General features: G+C 60.5%; 3 protein-coding genes across 6 annotated transcripts; all 3 read left to right on the plus strand.

Moving 5' to 3' along the window:
• The first annotated feature begins 6358 nt into the window (after positions 1 to 6358).
• On the plus strand, positions 6359 to 14464 carry ICAM1 (intercellular adhesion molecule 1). Its single transcript, XM_037818566.1, has 7 exons — positions 6359 to 6496; positions 8040 to 8300; positions 11537 to 11842; positions 12123 to 12410; positions 12491 to 12751; positions 12878 to 13126; positions 13230 to 14464. Exons 1-7 carry the CDS (start codon positions 6430 to 6432, stop codon positions 13400 to 13402), a joined length of 1605 nt encoding a protein of 534 aa, XP_037674494.1. The 5' UTR covers positions 6359 to 6429; the 3' UTR covers positions 13403 to 14464.
• A 147-nt stretch (positions 14465 to 14611) lies between these two features.
• ICAM4 (intercellular adhesion molecule 4 (Landsteiner-Wiener blood group)) lies at positions 14612 to 16007 on the plus strand. Its single transcript, XM_037818397.1, has 3 exons — positions 14612 to 15267; positions 15374 to 15679; positions 15823 to 16007. The coding sequence occupies exons 1-3, from the start codon at positions 14712 to 14714 to the stop codon at positions 15939 to 15941; spliced, it is 981 nt and encodes a 326-aa protein (XP_037674325.1). The 5' UTR covers positions 14612 to 14711; the 3' UTR covers positions 15942 to 16007.
• Positions 16008 to 17424: 1417 nt separating this feature from the next.
• ICAM5 (intercellular adhesion molecule 5) lies at positions 17425 to 23972 on the plus strand. 4 transcript variants are annotated; one of them, XM_037818612.1, is made up of 11 exons: positions 17425 to 17635; positions 18586 to 18855; positions 19056 to 19376; positions 19648 to 19929; positions 20301 to 20555; positions 20687 to 20935; positions 21457 to 21699; positions 21788 to 22066; positions 22151 to 22390; positions 22738 to 23004; positions 23547 to 23972. In XM_037818612.1, exons 1-11 carry the CDS (start codon positions 17554 to 17556, stop codon positions 23804 to 23806), a joined length of 2748 nt encoding a protein of 915 aa, XP_037674540.1. In that variant the 5' UTR covers positions 17425 to 17553; the 3' UTR covers positions 23807 to 23972. The 4 variants fall into 4 exon arrangements, with proteins under 4 accessions (XP_037674540.1, XP_037674541.1, XP_037674538.1 ...); XM_037818610.1 differs by having other exon boundaries at positions 17503 to 18411; positions 18671 to 18855; XM_037818613.1 differs by lacking the exon at positions 23547 to 23972 and having other exon boundaries at positions 17429 to 17635; positions 21788 to 22053; positions 22738 to 22947.
• The last annotated feature ends 1151 nt before the right edge of the window (positions 23973 to 25123 follow it).

Below are 25123 nucleotides of genomic sequence, written 5' to 3' on the forward strand. Positions count from 1 at the left end.
CCCCTCAGCCAGATAAGACATGAAAAGGCATCAGATTTGGGAATGAGTAATAGTGATGGTACAATGACATTGAATGTAATAATTAATACCGCTGAACTACATATTTGAAACTGATTAAAAGAGGAAATTTTTTTAAAATTCAGTTTTATTGAGTTATGTTCACATACCATACAGTCATCCACAGTGTACAATCAGCTGTTCACAGTAGCATCATATAGTTGTGCATTCATCACCCCAATCTAATTTTGAACATTTTCCTTATACCAGAAAGAATCAGAATCAGAATAAACAATAAAATTAAAGAACACTCAAATCACCTCCCCATCACACCCTATTTTTCATTTAGTTTTTGTCCCCATTTTTCTACTCATCCATCCATGCACTGGATAAAGGGAGTGTGATTCACAAGGTTTTCACAATCACACTGTCACCCCTTGTAAACTACATTGTTATACAATCATCTTCAAGAGTCAAAGCTACTGAGTTGCAGTTTGATAGTTTCAGGTATTTACTTCTAGCTATTCTGATACATTAAAACCTAAAAAGTGTTTTCTATATAGTGCCTAAGAATGTCCACCAGAGTGACCTCTTGACTCCATTTGAAATCTCTCAGCCACTGAAGCTTTATTTTGTTTCATTTCACTTCCCTTTTTGGTCAAGAAGATGTTCTCAATCCCGTGATGCTGGGTCCAGATTCATCCCCGGGAGTCATATCCTGCGTTGCCAGGGAGATTTACACCCCTGGGAGTCAGGTGCCATGTTGGGGGGAGGGCAGTGAGATCACCTGCCGAAGTGGCTTAGAGAGAGGCCACATCTGAGCAACAAAGAGGCACTCAGGGGGAGACTCTTAGGCACAATTATAAGCAGGTTTAGCCTCTCAAAAGGGGGAATTTTAAGTTGCATACATGTTACCAGAATAAAAAAAAAAAAAAAAAAACCCACATGGAACTGTACAACAGAAAGTGAACCCTAATTTAAATGACAGGCTACAGTTATTAATACAGTTACAATAATATGGGTTCATCCACTGCAACAGAGGTATCATGAATGCAAAATGTTAATAATAGGGAAAATGGGGGAGGAGGTGTTTGGAAACTACTTTCCTGTGTGATTTTTCTGTAAACCCACAACTGCTCCAATTAAAAAAAATTAATTAAAAAAAAAGGCGTTAAACCTATGATCCAATGTCTGGAATGTGCTTTAAAACACTCAGTGGGGTGTGGGGAGAGAGGACATCAGATGGGCGTGAGAAGGGGAAGGTGGCCCGTGGGGTTCTGCTGCTGCCTGTGTTTCAAATTCTCCATAAAAATAAGTCCTTCAAGAAGGAGAGTGAGAGATGGGTGGAGACCCATCAGGGCAGTTGTTGCTACCCGCAAGCCCCCACCCCAACCTCGGAGGGGGGGAAAGAGCCCAGAGAAAGAGGGGACTGCAAGGCTCCAGGGGACTGTGGCCGGAAAAGCCAGAGCAGGCCAAGGGGCGGAGATTGGGAGAAACTCAGAGACAAGAGGTAGGTGGCTGTGATGGCCGGGGTCAGGGCACCCAGGAGACAACCAGAGAGGGTGACAGGGTCTCTGGAGAGAGAGGCTAGAGGGCGGAGGGGGGAGCGTCCACCCAGATCACAGATGCCCCCGCCCCGGCGATGGGGTCTGCAGGAGAGGTAGAGACTTCAGACAGCCCTGACAACACCCAAGAAGAGCTTTACACACCCACCAAGTCCTGGTCACCCAGAGTGCAAAGCCACCAGCCAAGGAGGGACTGCCCTGTCCCTCCGCCCTGCACACACCAGACCCAGGGAGGGGGCAGGAAGAGAGGGGGCATCAGAGAGACTGCCCCCCTCTCCCCTACGCCCATCCCAAGGCCTCCAGCTCAGGGCAAGAAAGATTCCCCCACAGAAAACAACTTCCAAGGCTGGAGGGAGTTGCAGACATGTGCTTCCTTGGAAAATCCACCCATCATGCATTTTCACTTTATATCCTGGGGCCATGTGGAAGAATTGTGATCCTGCAGTGAACAAGCTTTATGGGAACCCAGAGGCAGAAGCGTGTATTTCTGCCTCGGAAGTTTGGGGCAGATGAGATTCTCAGAGCTGAATCCGAAAGAAGCGGAAAGATACGACGTCCACTCTCCCTCTGCATCTGGCTGTGCCAAGTGCCGTGCACAGATCACCTTTAGTGAAAGCTCACATCCATCCTTTGGAACATGTGTTATCATCCCATTCTACAGCTGAAGTTGAGGCACACCCCAGGCACATGGCCTGCTTGGGGTCCAGCTCGTGGCAGGTGCTTTGGCACCCCAGCTACATCCCCAGGCCACCCCCCGCCCCCCACCAAGCTGCATTCCCTGCCCAGGGGCTTGTTCCAGCTGCAGGACACTCAGACTGTCCGAAGTCCTGGAAAACCACCCCGACATTCCTTTTCACACCCCCCAGGATGGCTGTAACAGAAAAACAAAACAAAACTCAGAAAATGACAAGTGTTGGCGAGGCTATGCAGAATATGGAATGCATACACATTGTTGGTGAGAATTAAAATGGGGCAACCACTCTGGAAAACAGTTGCGTGTTTCCTCCGAAAATCAAACATAAAGTTACAGTATGACCCAGCAATTCCACTCCTAGGTATCTACCCCAAAATATTTGGAAACATATGTCCATGCAAAAACTTGTTCACGGATGTTCACAGCGGCCCATTTTTCACAATAGCCCCGAGATGGAAACAGCCCAAGGGTCCATCGACAGATGAATGGAGAAACAACATGTGGTCTAGCCTTACAATGGAATATTATTCAGCTGTAAAAAGGAACAAAGTTCTCAGACATGCTACAAAGCAAGTGAACACCAAGACGTCTTGTTCAGCGAAATAAGCCAGACACCAAAGACCATGTATAGTGTGATTCCACTTACATGAAATAAACAGAACAGGCAAATCCCTAGAGACAGAAAGCAAATTAACAGTTGCCAGGGGCTGCAGGGCAAGGAGAATTGGGAGATCCTGATTTTTATTTGGGGGGGAGTGATGGAAGTATTCTGGAATTAGATCATAGTGATAGTTGTCTAACTTGTGAATATACTAAAAACCACTAGATAGTACACTATAAATGGTTAAAATTGTGAATTTTATGCTCTGTGCATTTTATCTCAGTTAAATATCTCTATATGGGAGTTGTTATCCCTGGGAGGGACAGGATTTGGTGTAGAGGCATGCATTATCACAGAATTCCCCAGCAGGACTGAGACCCAGGTCCCCAAAGGTGAAATCTGCCAATTAACTCATCTTTCCTGGCCACCATCCCTTCCCCATCTCCCTTCCCCGTCTCCATTTCCCATCTCCATTGCCCACCGCCCCCACATCCCAGAGCTCTGGGATCACCTCCAGGTGAACTTCTCAGGCTCTTCCTGGGGAATCCTAAACTAAAACACAGCTGGTGAGTAACAGCCTGGCTTCAAACCCTTGCCTAATCAAGTTCCTTTTCCTAACCCTGTTACAACCCTGTTTCCCAAGGGCTTGCGGATGAAATGCTCTGGGGGCCTTTGGTACAAGTGGTGGGAAGGGACATTTCAGGCTGGGGGAACAGCACATGCAGAATGCTCAGAGGCAAGAGACATTAAGTCAGTCGACAAGTATACACGGACAATCCGCCTATGAAGGCCAGACATCGATTCCGGTGCCGGGGACATGGCAGCGCAGGGGGCTGACAGGGGACTGATGGGATCCCCAAGTTTACAGAAATGGGAGTCCCCAGACAAGCAAGTGAGTCAAAAGAATTCCAGGAACTGGTGAGTTCAGGAATGAAAACAGATAAAGGGGAGTAAAAGGGAATGGCCAGGGTGTGGCCTAGATGGGGGGTGGGGAGTTGTCCAGAAAAGCTTTTAGGAGGAGACTCAGGGCCCAGGAAGAGAGGCTGGCCTTGTCAGGGTGCGTGGAAGAGTATTTCAGGCTGGGGGAACTGCAAAGTGGCCACGCCAGAGCTCAGAGTGGGGGTGAAGCAGGCGCAGGGCCCACGGCCCAGCGGCATGCCCGAGACTGCTTGGCATCCTGAAGGAAACCCTGCCCTTCCTGGTAGCTACAACAAAGCACGGGGGAACAACTGCTTCCCCTTTCCTCGAGGAAATGCAAAGTGGGTGTAAAACCAGGAGAAGGCTGTTCTCCCTGCCAACCTGCCCCCCTCACCCCGTTACCACTCTCTCTCCATCTCAGGAAACAGCCCTTCATCCTCCCAGGAGCTCAGACCCCGCAAATCCAGTTGGCTTTGCCTCCAAAACGGAGGCGAAATCAGACTACAGCTGCATTATCAACCCCAGTCCAGGTCCCCCAATTGAAATGTCACCCCCAGCCATACCCTGGCTCTAAACCCCACAGGGGCTGGAGAGAGCCTGTGAATCCCCAAGCCAGGGCATGTCCCTCCTCTCCCCAGAACCCTCCATGGCTCCCACCTCACTCAGAATTAAAGCCTGCAAGGCCCTGCTTGCCCTGCCAGTCACCTCCTTGCCCTCTCCTCCTTTCATTTCCCCCGTGGCTCACCGCTCTTGCTTCACTGGCACCATCTTATCATAGGGTACAGATCTGCCCTTCCTTCCCTTAGGGCCAATCTCAACCCAAGACTGTATATTTTATTTTTTGTTTCTCATCTGCCAACCCCCACTAGGAGGATCCCTGCCCTACCGCGGGAGGTTTTATCTATTCTGTTCACTGCTGTGGCCCCAAACGCCTGGAATGGATGCCAGGTATACAGGAGGCGCTTAATTAAAAACCGGCGACGAGGGCGAGAGGGCAGGACGCCGCTGGGGTGGCTGCAAGTGGGACCTGGGCCGCGCGGGGGCGCTCGCTGCGCGCGCACTTGGGGTTCGGGGCGCAGGATTTTCCCAGCCGCTCCGAGGCGCCGGGACGTCCCCGCACCCCCCAGCCTCCGCGCCTCGGCCCAGGCCAGGCCGTTCCGGGGCGGGGACCCGGCACCCCCAACCCCTCGAGCAGAAAGATCCCCGTGGAAATTCCTTAGGAACAGCCCGGGCGGTTTCTGGACGGCGAGTGACTCGCAGGCTGCATCTCCCGGAGGAAGGACCCGCGCCTCCCCGCGTCCCCCTCCCTTCCCCTTCTGCTGCGCGACCTCCCTGGCCCCGCGGAGGTCTCCACGGCGACGCCACACGCGCCCCACAACAGGAAGCCTTGGGCGGCGCTGCCCGGCTCTGGGAGACCCCAGGGTCCCCAGTCTCGACGTGGTGGATGCCGGATCTTTGGGGTCACACGCGCAGGCCGTGGCCCGAAGGGATACCCTGGGGGGGGGGGGAAGCGACTCCCCACTTCTGAGGTTGGGCCCCCCCACCCCACTCCCTAATGAAGCCAGTTTGGGGCAAACATTGGCACAAAATTGGTGCGGGCGCCGGGGTTTCGGGGGGCCGGAGCTGCACGCCGACGGGAGGGATATAAGGGCCCCCTTCCCCGCCTCACGTCGGGGTTCAGATACCGCCTCAGTTTCCCAGAACAAGGCCAGGGTGCAGCGCCCCCCTTTCTCCTCCCCAATCCGGATCTGAGCTGCTGCCTCAGTTTCCCCCCCCCCTCCGGAGCCTGCCACGGGAGCGGAGGGGTTCGGAGCGTCAGGACCACGCGGTTTCCTTCCTTTTTTCGGGGTAACTGTAATAAAGTCGCCCCCGCAGCAGAGGCAGAAAGGGGAAGCGAGCCGCGGGGGTGGCAGCGCCCATGGGGAAGGGGTTTGCGGGGCGCCGACTCCCGGGCGTGACGACACCACCCACCCCCGTCCGCGGTGGTCTCCGCGCGCCTCCAAGTGCCCGGACTCGCTTCGACGGTTTCTCGGGAAATCTCGGGGTCAACCAGGCGGGGAGGCTGACATGCCCGGGACATGCCTCTGGGGGAGGCGGTACCCTTGGAATGGAGGGCGCCCCGGAAGGGTCCCTGGGTCCCCACCCGAGGCGAGGGGCTCCCCCGCTGGGTTAAAGAAGCCCGCGTGGGCTGAGGGATCAGACCTGGGTTCGAATCCCTTCGCGGCTCGGAGCCTCAGTTTACCCATCTGTCAAACAGGACACCCCAAGCCCGTCCCTCCTCTCCAGGGTGGCTGCAAGCGCTGTGTGCAATAAAGCGCTTATCAGCTCCGCGTGGACGCTTAACAGATTGGCCCCGCCGGGTTGGGGGGCGGGGGTCGCGACCGCCACCCCGATTGCTTCAGATCGGAAATTCCGGCCCTCGAGCTGCCAGCGAGGCAGGACGACCCCGCGCGGGCCCGGCACCCTCTCAATCCGGAAATGCCGGAGCCCTGCTTGGGGAGGGGAAGGCGCGAGGTTTCCGGGAAAGGCAGCACCACCCCCCGACCCCCCGCCGCCAGGCCCTATAAAGGGCGAACGCGTTCCTCCGTGCCCCAGTCCGCGCCCTGCAGCCCTGCGCCTCGGTGCTGCCCTCTCCGCGCCCTGCTTTGCCAGCTATGGCTCCCGGCGCCGTGCGCCCCGCGCTGCCCGCGCTCCTGGCCTTGCTCGGGGTTCTGCTCCCAGGTGAGTGGCAGGTGGGGTGGGGGCGCTCCCGGGTGGGAGGCCGGGCCCCGGGAACGCAGGGGTTAAGTCCGATCGCCCTTAGAGAAAGTGTGCACGGCCTATGGCCGGGTACGGCGGCCGGTGGCGGTTACAGGGGGAACCTCTGATTGAAAGTCAACAGCCGTGAGTTCGAATCCAGCCCCGTGCGCCTCCCCGAACCTCAGTTCTCCCGATTGTAAAATGAGGATCGTGATGGCGGCCAACGCCGGGAGGCTGCCAGATCCTGATGGAGAGGAGGCGGGGACCTCACTCCCAAGGGAATAGGCTCAGGGACCAGCCTCCCCTCCCCGCCCCCCAGCAGGCACACATTCTGTTCCTTGTCCCCTGACCGGGGGAAGTCCAAGGCCTGCTTCTGCTCAGGGGAATTCCAGGACCGACCTACCCAGGGGGCAGAATCTGAGAACTAGGAGCCAGGAAGTACCCAGCCAGCTCCCACTACCCCACCCCAACTTCAGCCCAGCTCAGGACTGGGGAAGGCGGGTGGAGAAGTGTCTCACGTGGTGGGCGTTTGGGGCAGCAAGAGTGGAAGGCTGACCCCTGGGTTCACGGCTGGACTCTGCCTTCTGGCAAGTAAAAGATTCAAATGGGGACTCTATTCTGGTCTCCACGGCTTTCTAGCTGAGTCAGCCCTCTCCCAGCCTCACCCTTTCTGTCTGTGAAGTGGGAATGAACTCAGAACCACCCCCACCCCCCGCCAAGGATTTTTGAAGCCCCTGTTCACCCCACCCTCACCCCATGCTAGATACAAGCAGACCTGTGAAGGCAGGGATCTTTGGGGGGGTGAGGGCTCAGAGAGACTCCAGGGTCTGAGGGGAGCTAATGGGAACGACCCCCTTCCTCTTACTTTTTTACCTGCAGCCACTGCTGCCTGCCCTGTGCTAGGAGTTACTTACACGGGAGGGGAGGAGGGGCTAGACTCTCCCACCTTACAGATGGGAATGTCGAGGCCCAGAGAAAGGAAACCTCTTGTCCAAGGAAGCCAGCTGGCAAACTGCCCCCACTGCCATCTTGGGAGGGGCTCAGGCGCCAACCCCATGTCCCATGGCTTCTCACCACTTCCAGAATGAAGGCCACGTCCTCCGCCCGGCCTCCGCTGCCCGCCTGCTCGGCCTCATCTCATTTCTTCCCTCTGGTCTCTCCTCCCTCACCCACCGTGCCCCAGGGCCTTTGCACTTGGTCCCTTCCAGTTTCCCCGGGTGGCTGGCTCCTTCTTGTCAATTCAGCTCTCTGGAGAGAAGTCACCCTGTCCTGAAGGCACCGTCCGTCCTAGAGCTCTGTTTGGTTTTTGTCCGAGTTCTTACTAATATCGGTTATCGATTGCCTCGTTCACTCGTGAACTTTTCCATCTCCCACACTAAAGGCAAGGGGTTTTGTCCGGGTCACAGTTGCATCCCGAGCCCCCAGCCTGCACCGGGCACACAGTCGGCGCTCAATAACGCGCGTCGGATCATCCGATTCGTGATGCCTGCCCCCTCCTCGGAATTAAACGATCCTTTTTTTCCAGGGCCTGGCAATGCCCAAACGTCAGTGCACCCCTCAGCAGCCACCCTGCCCCGCGGAGGCTCGGTGCTGGTTAACTGCAGTGCCGCCTGTGAGCGCCCCTCCACCTTTGGCCTGGAGACCACGCTGACCAAGAGGGAGGTAGCCAGTGGAAGCAACTGGAAGGTCATTGAACTGAGTGACGTGGACGAAAACAGCGTCGTCTTCTGCTTCTCAACTTGCAACAGGGTGCAGAGCATGGCTCGCACCAACCTCACCGTATACTGTGAGTGGCCGGTGGGAGAGGGCAGGCAGGGGTAGCCCCTGCAACCTGGGGGGGGCTGGTGGGGACCTCCTCGGAAAGTTCCAGCACCATTCGGGGGCCCCCTCTTTGAACCTCCTTGGTTAGGGCATGGGCAGGGAATCGGCACCTCCCACATTCGAGAACAGCTAGTTGCACGTGCCTCCTTTTTTTAACAAAAATAACATGCTTCACTCTTTCAGTGCATGACAAGTCCCTATAGCTCACTCTTAAAAAGAAGATGCAAATTATTGCTTATTGACGACAATCAAAAAATTTGTGATAGCTCTGTTGGCAAGGGGGACAGAGAGGCTGACACAGAGACGTGGCTGGTGGGAACATAAATCAGTACAACGCCAGGGCAGGGGATTTGGTGTCACTTCTCAAAACGACACATGCATATGTACTTTGACGCAGAAACCCCACTCTGGGGAATATAAGTGTCCCTGTCCACGAGGGAATGGGTGGGAGGCCGGGGTCATTGGCTGCAGATTTGTTTGCAAGGGCAAGAGTAGTTTGCAAACCCCTCAAATGCAGGGAGGCCGGGAAAATAAACTGTGGTCTGGCCATGCAATGGAATAGTATGCAACAGTGTAAAATAAGGAGCTCCTTATTTGCTGGGAGCGAGCGAGCTCCAAGTAATATTGTAAAGTTTAAAAGTAAGGTATGTCCAGCATGAGTGGAATCTTGCTTGCTGGGTGAGGGAGTGGCATGGGGTGAGTTTGGGGTGGGGGGGTGACCACAGGCTGAATTTCTGCATAAAAGAGCCCTGAAAGGAAATATAAGAAATGATAATATTGGTAGTGAAGAGAGAGGGTGGTGGGGTGGGGATGGGGGCGCAGGGAGAGGGGAGGGGGTGACTTTTCTCTGTGTGCCCTTTTCTGCTTTGGGGTTTTTTTTTGAACTGGGAAAATTAGTTTCCAAAGCCAGGAAAAAAAAAAAGATATAATTCAAATTAAAACAAAAATGAAAGTTAAAAGAACAATAATTAACTTTAAAAAAGGGGAAGAAAGAAAGAAAGCCTTCGTATTAAGCTGCCCTGAGTTCGAGTCCCCGAGTGACCCCTTTAGAGCCGGGTGATTGGGACACAGAACTTCTCAATTTCCTTTTCCATCACGTGAGATCGATCTCCTGGAAGGGTGATATGGAACAGACATTCCCCAGTCACACTGCCAGGGAAGACAAAGCTTTTGGGTGGTTGTGGCTTTGCTTCTGCCTCAGAGAAGTGTTTTAGCAGAGGCTGTTGACAACCCCCTCCCTCCAGGTGAGGGAAGTCCCCAAACATTCCTGGTGGCCTCTGAAAACCCCTGTGGTGAGCTGGGAAACCTCCTGGAAGGGTCTTCCGCATTTCGGCCTGATGGCTGAAAGCCCAGTGCTCTGGGTTTGAGTCCCAGCTCTGCTGTCTTTCTCCTTCAGCAACTGTGTGGGGGGTGGGTGGCTTTGCCTTAGTTTCCCCCTCTGTGAAATGGAGCAGATGGCTGGGGTCACAGGGGTCATCCAGGAGCTCTAGTTTGGGTCCTGAGACTGGTGTAAAGACGAAGGAGCTTCCCTGGATGGCTGAGCCTGCTCCCGAAAGGTTAGAGGTGTGCTTCCTGGAGGAGGTGACCCCTGTCCGAGCCTCGAAGGGTGTACAGGAGCTGGTAAAGACAGGCATTCTGCGCAGAGGGGGCAGCCTGGGCAAAGATCGGGAGTGGGGAAACCTCCTGGTATGGCTTGAGGCTGGGACTTGAATGCCAGGCCGAGGATCTGGGGCAATGGGGAGCCATGGAGGGTGTGAGAGCAGGCCAGTGATCTAAAAAGCAGAAAGCTGGACTTATAGGAGACCAGAGAGTAAGTGACCAGGGGGGGCCTTGCCCAGATAAATATTTGGAGAATGCAATCTACAGGACCCAGATTGGGGGTGAAGGAGACAGAATAACAGAGCAGACCCTTCCCCCACCCCCCACCCCCATTTCCGGGCCTGAGGTTTGAAGGGACTACAAGCTCTGTAAGTTCAAGTTTGCAGAGATAAGAGCAGGACATTTGGGGGGCTTTCTTGACCTTTTTATTTTTTTTTAACAGCTTAATAGAGCTATGACTCGAAGTTCACTCATTTTAAGCAAGCAAGTCAATGAATTTGACTTTCTTTACAGAGTTAAACCACCATCGCCACAGTCTAATTTTAGAACATTTTTGTCACCCGGAAGAGTGACCTAGTGCCCACTCACAGTCCCTCTCTCAACCTCCTGAAGAGATTAATAATAGTCACACCTCTAATAGCCCCATTTCACAGCTCAGGAAACTGAGGCTCAAAGAGGCAAAATTACTTTGCTGCAAAGAAGCAGCAAAGCTGGGAATCAAACCTGGGCTGGCCTGGCTCCTGACGTTTTAACAGTGACGTCAAGGAACATTCCAGGGCATCTTGGGGAGGGATAAAGGGGGCGAGAGCCCTTGTGACCCCTCCCTGGGAGCCTCAGGGATCTTGGCGCTCATAAGACAGGTTTACACAGGCAATTCCAACTGGGAATTCTGTGACCTCATGTGGAACAGAGGATGGGCCCTGGAGCAACCCAGCCTGTGTACCGCGTTTTGAGCATCTGTGGATTGTTTTGACATTTTTAACATTTGACTTGCAAGGGGATTGATCACAGGGACTTTCGGTAACTCCCCCCCCCCCTTAAAAGTGCGTTTCTGAGAAATTGTCCTGTCGGGGCACATGTCCCCAACTCCTTCTTTCTGCAAATATTAAGTGCCTACTGTTTGCCAGACAAAACTCCCCACCTCCAGGGGCTGACATTCTGGGGAAACAGATGGGAAACAAGTTACCTGAGCAAATTATCTTGTATGTACCAAGGTGACAGGTGCTAGGGAGCAAAATAAGGCCAGAAGAGGAGAAGGGGGTGCAAGGATCTTTTTTTAACAAGCCCTGTTGGACCTGGTTGCTTTCATATACCCTATTTACCTGAGCAGACCCCTCCTGATGGACTTGAAGGGTGTATTTTTCCTCGCCAGTGCTGCAGTGACTAAAGAATCACGTGGTCCCCTTCACAAACCCTTAGGACCCTCTCACCGGTTTCCCCGAAACCCTCGACATTCCTGTCTGGCTTAGGTGGTGGTGGTGGGGTGGTGGGGGTTTGGGGAGCTCCTGGAGGGTGCGGCCGTCGCCCCAGCGCCCCCTGCCGGCCGGAGTGGGGGTGGCGCGTCCAGCTCACGCGACACCCCCCACCCCTCTCCCCACCCAGGGCTCCCGGAGCGCGTGGAGCTGGTGTCCCTGCCCCCCTGGCAGCCCGTCGGGGAGACCCTCACCCTGCGCTGCGTGGTGGCGGGCGGCGCGCCCCGGCAACACCTGTCCGTGGCGCTGCTCCGCGGGGAGGAGGAGCTGAGCCGGCAGCCGGCCGTCGGGGAGCCCGCCGAGGTCACGGCCACGGTGCTGGCGCGCAGGGAGGACCACGGCGCCAACTTCTCGTGCCGCGCGGAGCTGGACCTGCGTCCCCAAGGGCTGGGGCTGTTCCGCAACACCTCCGCCCCCAGGCAGCTCCGAACCTTCGGTGAGGCGGCTTTGGGGAAAAGGGGCTTCCCACCCCGGAGTCCCGAGAAGGCGGTGACCTGGGATCGCAGAGGCTTCTAGGAGGGAAATACCCTTGTTCGCTGAGATGGGGTGTCTTGGGACCCCAACCTGGCCAAGGGGGTGGGGAGAGGTCCTGGAACAGGGGTGACCCAAGCCGCGGAGTCTTCCGGGAAGAGGAGGTTCCAGGGCGGGAAAATGTCCCTTAGGGAAGGGCTGCAAGACGCCCGTCCCCTCTGCTCACGCGGACACCCCCTCCCCAGTTCTGCCAATGGCCGCCCCGAAAGTCGATGCCCCCCGGATCTTGGAGGTGGGCACATCGAGGACAGTGAGCTGCGCCCTGGAAGGGCTGTTCCCGGTGGAGGAGGCCTCTGTCCATCTGGCTCTAGGAGACCAGAGGCCGGATTTGACCATCCGGCGCACCGAGGACGCGCTCTCGGCCACGGCCAATGTCACGGCCGAGCCGGAGGCGGAGGGCACGCAGCAGCTGACGTGCACAGTGTTCTTGGGAGATGAGAGGCGGGACAAGCGGGAGAACCTGACCATCTACAGTAAGTCGGGGTGCAGGCGGGGCTTCCGAGGGGGGCGGGGCTTCCGAGGGGGCGGGGCTCACTGTATGCCCCGCCCCTAGGCTTCCCGGCGCCAAACTTGACTTTGAGCGAGCCAGAGGTCTCGGAAGGGACCGAAGTGAGCGTGGTGTGCGAGACCCAGGCCGCAGCCCTGGTGACGCTGAGCGGCGCCCCGGCTCTGATGGGGTCCCCAGCCCGGAGGGCCCAGTTGGTGCTGAACGCCACCGCCGAGGACAACGGACGCGACTTCTCCTGCTCTGCTGCCCTGGAGGTGGCCGGGCAGCTGCTGCGCAAGAACGACACCCGGAGGCTCCAGGTTCTGTGTGAGTGGGGGCTCAGTGGGCTGTGCTTCTCCTGCCCCCCCATTAGATCCCAAGGTCCCCGTCCCAGATTGAGGGGTGGCCTGGTCACCGACACACCCCCACCCTCAACTTGCCTTGTTTCTCCAGATGGCCCCCGTCTAAACGAGGAGGACTGCCCGAGAAACTGGACGTGGCAAGAAGGCTCCCAGCAGATCCTGAGGTGCCAGGCCTGGGGGAACCCACTCCCCCAGCTGGCATGTCACCGGAAAGGGGACGGGGCCTCGCTGCCCATCGGAGAGCTGAGGCCCGTCAACCGGGAGCTGGCTGGTGTCTACACGTGTCATGCTGTCAGCCCTCGCGGAGAGGTCTCCTGCCAAGTGGTGGTGACTGTGATCCGTGAGTGCCACCGTGTGTAGACCAGAGGTGGAGGGGGGACAGGGGTGTGCAGGACCCCCGCTCAGCCCTGACCATCCCTCCCCACCTGTGTCCCTCCCCGCAGAGCACCAGGGAAACTTGGTCATCATTATTCTGGTGGCCACTGCACTGGTTCTGGGCACTTTTGGAACGGCCGCCTATTGCTATAACCGCCAGCGGAAGATCAGGATATACAAGCTCCAGAAGGCCCAGGAGGCAACTCCCATGAAGGAGAACAGTCCAGCAACACCACCCTGAGCCCATCCAGGACAGGGCACCGTCTTTGTCCCCACCCTCACCTCCCACGGTGGCAGCGGTGCCCCATTGGACAGAGTGCTGGATACCCGCCGGTTCGGCTATACCTACCTCCCTGGGGGCGCCAGAGATTGGGACAGTGTTCTCAGTCAGGACACAGAGTTTGGGTGTCATTGGACCTACACACCCAGGCCTCACAGGTGACACGAAGCTGCAGGACTGAGCCAAGACGCAAGCAATGATGGCGGAGGATGCCAAAGACAGATTGCCCTTGCAGCGGGGTGATCAGAGACACATAACCCACCCCATGGGGAAACACTGAAACCCACTCCCCACCACGGGGATGGAGTCCCCACCTGCCCACAGGACCAAGAGGCAGCAACGAAACACAACCCCCCACACGTCCTCTGACAGACACCAGCTCCGGCGCTGCTGTCCGCTGACCGTCCCCTACTCTCGAGTACAACGGACTTACTCATTTGCCCTTCCCCCCAGCTATTTATTGGGTGCCTTTGACATGGGCTAGAATGGTGGGCATGATGAACAAGGTTCCTGCCCTCAGGGCCGCCAGGTACAGTTGTACTGGTTGTGCACTGTGCGAGGGTGCCTGGCAAAAAGACCAGGCAGGGCTGGAGTTTCTCACTCCACTGGCCAAGCTGCTTTCCCTCAGATGGGGAGCCTTTTTCTATCTGGTACAAAGGCACTGTCTGGATTGGCAGTGTGGCACACACCGGGATGCTCCCCGAAGCCCGTACCCCCCACACTGATGCTGCCCTCTGTTAACCACCTCCCCACCCACCCACATCCCCACCGGTGCTCATGATGACACTCGGTGGCCATGCCTGAAAGTGGGTGTCCGCTCCACTCCTTGAGAGCTAAACCCGGGAGTCCCGTGAAGTGACACCCAACTGTTGTGAGCCCTGCCGTGTGCTCTTTGTGGCATCTCAGCAGGACTGTGCAAGAACACAAATTCTGCAGGTGGATCAAGGCCCAGCAGGCAGTGGGGTGGGTGGGTGGGGCACAGGGGACAAGGCCTCAGAGGACCCTCCCCAGCTCTGGAAATTTCTCCCTTGTGCCAATAAAGCCTTTTTCCTCCTCCCCGCGCCTTGTGTGAGTTGAGGGGCGGTGTCACATCCAGCTGGAGCCATTTCTCGCAGCCTTGTCCTCCCATTTCCTCCCCCAAAGTGGAAGCTTCTGGTTCAAGGCCCAGGCAGAGGCTGGGATCCAATTCTGGGCTTTTAATGACCTTTTGGGGCTCTAGTGAAAACTAAGGACTCCCTTTCTCCAAATACAAGTGGACGTCGGGTTTGAAATGGGAGCAGAGGGTTCCACGGGGTTGACCCCGGGTTTTGGAGCTGAGAGAGGGGGTACGTGCTTCAGGGCTGCTGTCCCTCTCGGGGGCCGCCTGTCCCTCTCTGGGTGGAGTCGAGGAGGTGGGGCTGCCCGTGGGTCTCCTTATCTCCGGAGCCAGCTGAGGCTCCCTGGCGCGGGGCCCCTCAGTCCCGGGCTCTTTGCCATGGGGTCTCTGCTGCTCTGCTCCCTGCTGCTTTTGCTAGCGGTCCTAACGCCAGGCCCCGGGGACAGCCCTCCCACGCCCTCCGGGACCTCAGCGGCGTTCTGGGTGCGCCTCAGCCCCGAGGCGGTGGCCGTGCCGCCGGGGGACTCCGTGTGGCTCAACTGCAGCAGCAGCTGTCCCCTGCCGGCGAGCTCCAGCCTGCACACCCAGCTGCGGCAGGGCCGGACGCTCCGGGGACCCGGCTGGGTGGCCTACCAGCTGCTCGACGTGAGGGCCTGGAGCTCCGACGTGCGCTGCTTGGTCACCTGCGGGGGAGAGACGCGCGAGGCCAAGGCCAGGGTCACGGCGTACAGTGAGGATCAGGAGCCCCGGGCGGGGTGGGGGGAGGGGAGGGGAGGGTTGGCAGTCGCGCTAGGAGGCGCCCGCGGGCCTTGCTCAGCCGCCCCCTCTTGCCTTAGAACCGCCGAACAGCGTGATCCTGGAACCCCCGGTCTTCCAGGGCGGCGAGTACACGCTGCGCTGCCACGTGACGCACGTGTTCCCCGTGGGGTTCCTGGTGGTGACCCTGCGGCTCGGCGGCCGGGTCATCTACTCCGAAAGCCTGGAGCGCTTCACCCGCCGCGATCTGGCCAACGTGACGCTGACGTACGCCATGCGCTCCCGGCCCGGAGACCTCTGGCAGCCGGTGACGTGCCACGCGCGCCTCAATCTCGACCGTCTGATGGTCCGCAGCACCTCGGCGCCGGAGACGCTCGGGGCCTTCGGTGAGGCACCCCGGTAATCCCGGGGACTTGGGGAGAGGGTGGGGAGAAGGCCCAGGAGGGCTCGCGGACCCTCCGTGAGCTCCACGCGCGGCCGTCGAATTTCCAAGGTGCTCCGCTCCTAATTCTCCTCCCCCTGCATCCAGCCGTGAGCCCCACGTCCAAAGCCTTGGCCTCCACCTCCATAGCTGCCCTCGTAGGGATCCTTCTCGCCCTGGGGGCCACCTACCTGTGGAAATACCCGGCGATGGGGTCCCGGGTATAGAGGATGGCCCTCGCCAGCTGAGCCGCAGGAAAAGAACCTGGAGCAATTTGCCTGGATCAATAAAGCCTTGCTTATACAGCTTCTGTTCCTTGGCCTAAACTTCCTGTGGTAGTGCATCTTCTCTGAGGCAGTGGTCCCTTTTCCGGGCCCTGCTGTAATCACTTTCTCCAAGGTTTTTGTGTCTCTGAGGGCATCTGAGGTCTTCTGACTCGGGCCCAGTGCCGGGAACCCCAATCCCTCCGCATTCGCAGCCGGTGTAGTAAAAATTCTGTTTCTGCAGGCCTTATCAGTGCGTTGCAGGCAGATATAGCCTGGGCCTGGTAGGCCCTGAGTAGCGGGTTCATGGTATGGCTTTTCCTGATTGGTTCCGCCGCCATCATGCAGCAGCTCTGATTGGTTGTTACGTTTCCTTCCCCAGCCCCACTTCCTCTTTAGACCCTGGGCTTTCCTGCAGCTCTAGGGTGGAGTGAGAATTGTCCCCCACAGTTCACCTTTAACCCCCAGGGATGAGAGCATAAATGGGTGAGGTCACGTAGATGAATTGAATGACACGGTTACACAGAAGAGGTACCCATGTGGTGACAGCCAGAAAAGGGTCATCTGACAGTCCACGTGCGGTGTCACAGACAAGCATCGCGCTGTCGCGATTGTCACGGGACCACGTGGGCGCATGGAAGGTGTCAAAGCTCAGGGCGCGGATGCTGGGTCAAAAGTATCTCTCAGTGTCGCGTGGGCTCAGAATCGGGGGCCGCTCTGGGTGTGTGGCGGAGCCAGCGCGCTCCAGGGCTCCGCCCGCCGCTCGAAAGGCGGATTCCCGGGCGCTCCCCGGCGGCTCGCGCTCTCATACACGTGCCCGCCGCACGCTGGGTAAATACAGACCCGGAGCCGAGCAGACCCTAATTTAGACGCTGGCGAAGGCAGCGCGCACGCACACGTGTCCCCAGCTCGCTGGCATCCGCGTCCCTGCCCCGCTCTGTCGCGTGCCAGGGCCGAGCGTGAGGGAGACGAGAGGTGCGGCTGCAACCATCGGGGCTCCCTGGGTCACGAGGGGTGCATCGGTGAGGGGGGGGCGTCCTACACGCCTTTCTAGAAACGCCCTCCCCCCAGCCAGCGCCTCCCAAACCTCTCTCGGTCCCGTTATCAATCCCCGCCTAAGGGGCGCGGGTGGGAGGGGCTAAAATGGGGGCGGGGCTTGGAGTTCAGCGCGTTCTCGTCGCATCCAAGCTGCGGGTGGGGTGGGGGGTTTCCGGAAGGGCGACCCAGCATCTCCGACCTCCGAGTCGCCGTCAGGGGTGACGCGGCAGAGAGAGAGGCCGCCCCCAGAAGGCTCCGGGCGCTCGAGCCGGCCTCCACGGAGACCCCGGGTGTCGCTCGCTCCTGCCAGCTCGCCTGTCACCGAGGCTCGGAGCCGGGCGCACGCTCGCCAGTCCCCTTCCCCTCCCCGAACCCCCGCCGCCTCTGCCGCCGCCCCCTCCTTGGAAACCAAGTTACCAACGTTAAACCAATCCCCGAGCGCAACTCTGCCTCCCCCACACCCCACCCGCCGCGCCGTCCTCCAGCCCAGCTCGTCGCTCGCGCTCCCCTCGCCTCCTGCGCTTCCCCCGCGGCGGCGATGCCAGCGCCCTCGCCAGGGCCGCGCCGGGCGCTGCTCGGTCTCTGGGCTGCCTTGGGCCTGGGGTTCCTCGGCCTCTCAGGTAAGAGTCGGCCCCGGCCGAGGATGGGCAGAACCGGATCGGAGTTCTCGGACCTAAGAAGCGGCCAGGTGCCCCTCCCGGCTCCGCTGCGCCTCGCTCCCACGCTTCTGCCTCCTCCTTGAGCGCCGGGTCCCCTACCGTCCCCTCCTGCCCCCAACACACAATCCGAGACCCTGCTCCCTGACTCCTCGCGCGCCCAGGTAGGTCTCTCCCCTCTCCCCTCGAGATCTTGGGCGTTCTCCCGCACCTAGCCTCGCGCCCTGGATGCCCCGTCCCTCCTACCCCTCCCGGGGAGCGTCCTCGCTCTCTGCTGGGCACCACGCTCCACCAGCTGTCATCTTCCCCACTCGCGGTCCGCGAACACCCGACCTCTCCAACTACAGTGACTCAGAGGCGCTGTCTCAGCTCCACCCGGAGCCCTGGCAACCGGGTCCATCGCTTGTTCCCGCGGTCCTTTCCAGGCGTCCAGCCCCGCACCCTCTCTCCATGTTCTTCTCCCGGCTTTGGGGTTCCCTCTTATGCTTGACCAGCCTCATCTCTCCTTTGCCCTTGCCCCAATCTCAGTCTTCCGTCCCCATCGTGATCTGCTAGGATCCTACGAACCGGTTCGGTTCCCTTCCCCCAGTCGGGGTCCCCGGCTCCCAACGTTGCTGTGTGCACCGAAAACTCCATCTTTCCTCTTGTCTCCCCCCTCCTTCCCCTATGCTTTTCCGCCACTCCATCGGTGCCTTGGAGACCGGGGCTCTCCGCTGCCGTGTCCCAAAGACACCCTCGAGGTTTGGACCCTGGGAGGGCATCTCTAAACTTGAGGCCTGGGCTGGAACGCGGGGTTCCTGGGTTCTGTCCTGGCTACGGCCTTTGCACGTTCGCCAGGGATCCCTGACTCAGCTTAGGGGCGCAAAGATCCCGGGAGGGGACTCCCCAGTCTGAGCCCGCGTTTCCCCGCTCAGCGGTCGCGCAGGAGCCCTTCTGGGCGGACCTGCAGCCCCGCGTGGCACTCGTGGAGCGCGGGGGTTCGCTGTGGCTGAATTGCAGCACCAACTGCCCCCGGCCGGAGCGCGGCGGCCTGGAGACGTCGCTGCGCCGGAACGGGACCCAGAGGGGTCTGCGCTGGCTGGCGCGGCAGCTAGTGGACATCCGCGAGCCGGAGACCCAGCCCGTTTGCTTCTTCCGCTGCGCGCGGCGCACGCTGCAGGCGCGTGGGCTCATCCGCACCTTCCGTGAGTTCTCTCCGAGGCCACGCTGCTGCTCCACCACGTTCCTTCCCTTCCAGGCTCCGCCCCCGGGGTCCCCGGATCCTCCCCTTCAGACCCCTCCCTCCGGATCCCCACGCCCTCCTCTCCTGGCCCCGGCTCCCCTCGGTGCCACGCGACGTCCCCCTGAGCCCCCGGCGTTTCCAAGAGCCGCGGTTCCCCTGCAGAGAGGCCGGATCGCGTAGAGCTGGTGCCGCTGCCCGCCTGGCAACGCGTGGGCGAGAACTTCACCCTGAGCTGTAGGGTCCCCGGCGCGGGGCCCCGTGCGAGCCTCACTCTGACCCTGCTGCGGGGCGTCCAGGAGCTGATCCGCCGCAGCTTCGCCGGGGAGCCGCCCCGAGCGCGGGGCGCGGTGCTCACGGCCACGGCCCTGGCGCGAAGGGAGGACCACGGGGCCAATTTCTCGTGTCGCGCTGAGCTGGACCTGCGGCCGCACGGACTGGGGCTGTTTGAAAACAGCTCCGCCCCCAGACAGCTCCGGACCTTCGGTGAGGGGGGTGGGGTGGGGAGGAGAAGGGGACCACGGCGGGTGTGGCTGGGGTGTCAGAGGTGCAGAGGCGGGGGCCTGAATTCTAGTCCTGCCTTCCAACACTCACCAGCTGAGAATTCTTTTCCTCTCCACGCCCCGAGGATGATAATATCAGCACTTCTCCATTATCTGATTGTGCGGATTAAACAAGATAGTGCATGTAAAAGCGCTTCGCACATCTTGAGTGCTCAACACATTAACAGGCTCAAGCTCGGTTCTTTGATCCCCAGTCCTGTCCCCGGACCCCCCGCGCCTAGCCGCTCCCCGGCTCTTGGAGGTGGGCTCCGAAAGTCCGGTGAGCTGCGCCCTGGACGGGTTGTTCCCGGCCTGGGAGACCCAGGTCTCCCTGGCGCTGGGGGACCAGAGCTTGAATCCCGAGGTCACCCGCGAGGGGGACGCGCTTACGGCCACGGCCACGGCCCGCGTGGAAGAGGAGGGCGCCTGGCAGCTGCTCTGCAACGTGACCCTGGGAGGGGAGAGCCGCGAGACGCGGGAGAACTTGACCGTCTACAGTAAGCAGGGGGACGGGGCGGGGCCTCCGCGGCTCGGGGGTGGGGCCAGAACACGAAGGCGGGGTGAAGCGCGGCGCGCCAGGGCCCCGAACTCGCGCGGCACGTGGAGGGCAGGCACTGAGTAGCTGCAAAGGAGGAGTCTGAGCCACCCGAGTGGGAAGGGCCGCAAAGGGGGCGGGGCCCCTGGAAACTTGGCCCGACCACCCTCAGGGGGCAGAGCGCGAAGGAGACAGAGCCAGAGCAGCCCGAGAGGCGGGGGCAGAACCCTCGGTTTGGCTGCAGCGCCCAGAGGGATCGGGAGGATAAGGGACCGACCTTGACCGACGGGACGGACGTGATCAGCGAACTCCAGGGAAACGCCCTGCCCCCAGGCTTCCCGGCGCCCCTCCTGACAGTGAGTGAGCCCAGCGCCCCAGAAGGGACAGCGGTGACAGTGACCTGTGCAGCCGGCGCCCAAGTCCTGGTCTCACTGGACGGGACTCCAGCCGCGACTCTGGGGCAGCCCGCCCAGCTTCACCTAAACGCCACCGAGGACGACGATCGGCGTGGCTTTTTCTGCGACGCCGCGCTCGAGGTGGACGGGGAGACCCTGCGCAAGAACGCAAGCGCGGAGCTGCGCGTCCTCTGTGAGATGGCCTTGAACTCCTGCTCCCTGAGCCCTCCGATTACCCGCCCGGTCCCTGGCGGCACGGTGGAGGCAGGGCCTTTCTTTGCAGTCCACGTCTAGCCTCTCTCTATCCCTCCTCCCTGCCCGCAGACGCCCCCAGGCTGGACGATTCGGACTGTCCCAGGAGCTGGACGTGGCCAGAGGGCCCGGAGCAGACGCTGAACTGCGAGGCCCGCGGAAACCCAGAGCCCTCGGTGCACTGCGCCCGGCCCGACGGCGGGGCCGTGCTGGCGCTGGGCCTGCTGGGTCCCGTCACTCGCGCACTCGCCGGCACCTACCGCTGCACGGCAGCCAACGACCAGGGCGAAGCGGTCAAGGACGTGACGCTGACCGTGGAGTGTGAGTCGGGAATGCGTAGGGCGCATCTCTGTCTGGTTCTCAGGGTCTGGAGGTGGCCGGTCTACAGAGAAGAGTAGAAGCAGGGTCTGCGTCGTGTCTAAAGGTGTATCTTTGGGCGAGATTTTGGAGAAGGGAAGAGACCCAGGCGCTCCGCCTTTAAGTGGGGAATATTTTCCCGGAACAGGGAGGAGGGCAGGAGAGCAGGTGTGTCCATAGGGATCTGGGGCGTGGAGTTTGGTGGAGTCTTGGCAAGGTGGGCGCTTGAGGCGGGCTAGCAATTCTTAGACCGGATGTGGGGGCGGGTCCTCTGCACGTTTTGTGAGAATCAGAAAAGTCGCCCCTCGGGGTTCAGAAGCCCCGAGTCAGAGCGCGCGACTAGACCCGCGTGGCGCCCCTTCGCTCCGGGTATTCTTGCAGGGCAAAGCCTGCCCCACCCTCCGTAGCGGCCCCCGGACGGAGCAAGAGGACTTTAGGACGCCGCGAAGACCCCCCAAACCTCACAATCCCTCCCACCCCCACAGATGCGCCAGCGCTGGACAGCGTGGGCTGCCCAGACCGCATTACATGGCTGGAGGGAACAGAGGCGTCGCTGAGTTGTGTGGCTCACGGGGTCCCGCCCCCCACGGTGAGCTGTGCGCGCTTCGGGGACAGCAGGGCCGTCGAGGGGCTGCTGCGCGTGGCCCGGGAGCACGCGGGCACCTACCGCTGCGAAGCCACCAACGCCCGCGGCTCTGTGGCCAAAAATGTGGCCGTCACGGTGGAATGTGAGTGGGGGCAGCGCGGGGACCGGGCGGGGTCTGTTGGGACAACCCCCGGCCTGAGCCCCTGCCCCCCTCACCCTCCACCCCGCAGATGGCCCCAGTTTTGAGGAGCTGAGTTGTCCCAGCAATTGGACGTGGGTGGAAGGGTCAGAGCGGCTGTTTTCCTGTGAGGTCGACGGCAAGCCAGAGCCAAGGGTGGAGTGCGTGGGCTCCGGGGGCGCCAGTGAGGGGGTACTGCTGCCGCTGGCACCCCCAAACCCCGGACCCAGAGTCCCCGGCGTGCCTAGTGACCTGGCGCCGGGTATCTATGTCTGCAACGCCACCAACCGCCACGGCTCCTTGGTCAAGACTGTGGCCGTGAGCGCGGAGTGTGAGCGGGGCCCAGGCGGGCGGGGGGCAGGGGGTGCCCCGGGCTCGGGGCCCCTCCCCGACGCTCCCCCTGGCTGTTTTGCAGCGCCGCCAGAGATGGATGAGGCCACCTGCCCGAGTCACCAGACGTGGCTGGAAGGGGCTGAGGTGGCGGCGCTGGCCTGTGCCGCCCGGGGTCGCCCCTCCCCACGGGTGCTCTGTTCTCGGGAGGGCGAACCCGAGCCCGAGCGGCAGCGCGTGTCCCGAGACGACGCGGGCACCTATCGCTGCGTGGCCACTAACGTGCATGGCACGGACGCCCGGACGGTCACCGTGGGCGTGGAATGTGAGTGGGGACAGAGCCGGGTGGGGGACACCAGACACCTGAACCCCAGAAAAGTGTGCAGGGGGGCACACACCCCCCCCCCGGTTCCATGCTGGGATGAATGAAAACTTTAGGGTACGGGAGCCCGACTCCCGAAAAGGACACTGGCCTGGGTTCCCTCTCCCATTCGGTGGAAGAAGGTGGCAGGATTTCAGGCCTGATTTTGCGGGGGAGGGGGCAGGATCTTCGCCCCGCCCCCTCACCCGAGGGGCGTGGCCCCAGTGCGGAGGCGATCGGCAGGCCCGAGGGGGACCCTCGTTTAGTGTCTGAGCAGGCGCCGAGCGCCCTCTGGCCCCCTGTCCCCGCAGACCGGCCGGTGGTGGCAGAGCTGGCGGCCTCGCCTCCGGGAGGCGTGCGGCCCGGCGGGAACTTCACGCTGACCTGCCGCGCCGAGGCGTGGCCCCCCGCCCAGATCAGCTGGCGCGCGCCCCCGGGGGCCCCCAACATCGGCCTGTCCAGCAACAACAGCACGCTGAGCGTGGCCGGCGCCCTGGGCAGCCACGGCGGCGAGTACGAGTGCGCGGCCACCAACGCGCACGGGCGCCACGCGCGGCGCATCACGGTGCGCGTGGCGGGTGAGTGGCAGCCGTGGGTGGGGGGAGTCTGGAGGAGGACATGCCTTGGACCCTGGGGCCCCGGACGGACCCCATCCCTGCCTCCCTCTCGGGGCCCTACAGATGAGGCCACAGTGAGCCAAGGTCAAAGTCAGGGCGCCCAGGCCCGGGTTGGCTTTGATGGCGGGTTGCGCTTTGGTGGGGGGGAGGAGTTGGAGGTAAGGAGGAGCAAGGGGAGGGGCTTCTCAGCTTGGGGTGGGTTCGGCCTGGTGGAGACTTGACCCAATTCACCCTCCGCTGTATGGCTGTGGGGAAATGAGGTTGGAGAGGGACAAAGAGCAACGGATGGGTCGGTGGGTGGGGGGCCCAACTAGATACCCTCCCCCCCCACCTCGCGCATCTCCTGGGATCTTTCCGGGGTGGTGGGATCCTGACCCGATTCCCCCTAACCCTCATCCTTTTGGGAATGAGGATAGTTGACCAGCTCGGGCTTGGGGTCCTCACCGCCCGGGTGGGGGCAGCCTCGTGCCCGGCCACCCTCCTTGAGGGCCTCTGCCCCGCAGGTCCGTGGCTGTGGGCCGCCGTGGGCGGCGCGGCGGGGGGCGCAGCGCTGCTGGCGGCGGGGGTCGGCCTGGCCTTCTACGTGCAGTCCACGGCCTGCAAGAAGGGCGAGTACAACGTGCAGGAGGCCGAGAGCTCGGGCGAGGCCGTGTGCCTCAATGGCGCGGGCGGGGGCCCCGACGGCGGGCCCGAGGCGGCGGCGAGCGCGGCCGAGGCGCCGTCGGGGGACGAGGTCTTCTCCATCCAGCTGACGGCGGCGTGAGCCCGCGCCCCTTCCCCGCCGGCCCGGGGACGCCCGCCGCACCCCCGCCGCACACGGGGGCCTGGTGATTGTTCTATTTATTTATTTACTCATTTATTTATTCAGTGCCAGGGCCGTCGGCCTCCCCTCTCCGATTTTGTACCCCCTGCCTAATAAAGTTTTTATAAAGGACCCCTGGTCGTGTCGGCTTCTGGGGCTCTGCAGGCACCACCCGCCCAGGGTTTGAATCCCGACTCTGCGGATCATTCATTCAAACTCCATCCCCCTCCTTTTTTTTTTTTTTTTTTTTGAGGGCCACTCTGGCGCTTGCCCGCTAGGTACGCCCCATTCGTGTTCCCAACGGACCCCTGGACAGGAGTGGGGATTGAGCCACCCCCCACCCTCCCCACCTCCTCCCCACCACGCCCCGGGCTCCCCTCCCAGGGATCAGATGCAGGCAGTGGCTTGCAACTATGAGTCTCAACCCACCTATTAACAAGTGCACCCCTGTCTCCACCCACTGTGCCTCAGTTTACCCCTAACCTGCCATTCCACTTGCCCAGCTGTGATTCAGAACAGATCCAGGGTACCAGCTGCACCCCCACTTCCAATACCATTCCCCTCACCCCTCCACAGCATAAGGAGAGAACAGCTGGGCTCCCCCCCACCCCCACCCCAGGCTCCTCTTGCACCCCTCACCCCCCCAGCCGCCTCCTCCCTCGAAAGCCGGAACACAGCCCAGGAGAAGAAAGCAGGCCTGGAAGGCCGTCAGCTCCAACGGCTGTGCCACCCCCCATTCCTGCAGGCAAACATTTCTTGAGTGGAGGTGAGAACAGAAAACGGGGCCCAAGAGGACTTGCTGGTGCTGGGGGCATGGGCAGAAGGCAGTGGGGGCACGAGTGAGGTGCAGTCCCTGCAGCTCACCCCCTCTGCCTGCCACCCCCCTTCCTTGCCTGTCTCCAGTCCCTCCAGCTGCCACGCTGTTCCTTGAACCCTACAAAGCCGGGCTGGCCCCAGGGCCTTTGCCTGGGTGTCCTGAGGGTGCCATCTTTGAATGGTTCCCAAACTGGTTCCTAAAGCTTCAGGTCTCCCTGCAGACCACAGAGGTCACATCCTCAGGGAGGTCACCACGGCTAAGGGAGTGACCCCCATATCCCCAACTTGTGGTCTGCTTTCAGGCTGAATTCTCCTCTGCAGCAGGGATCACTACCTGACATTTTATTAGACATTTCATTGAATATCTCTATCGTTGCTGGAGAACATCAGCCCTTTAAGGGCGGGAACCTTTATTTCAGTCACAGCTGTCCCCCTTGGGACCTGGCACACAGCAGGAGCTCA

The sequence above is a fragment of the Choloepus didactylus genome, chromosome 25 (genome assembly GCF_015220235.1).
Source record: "Choloepus didactylus isolate mChoDid1 chromosome 25, mChoDid1.pri, whole genome shotgun sequence".
Classification (NCBI taxonomy): Eukaryota; Metazoa; Chordata; class Mammalia; order Pilosa; family Megalonychidae; genus Choloepus; species Choloepus didactylus.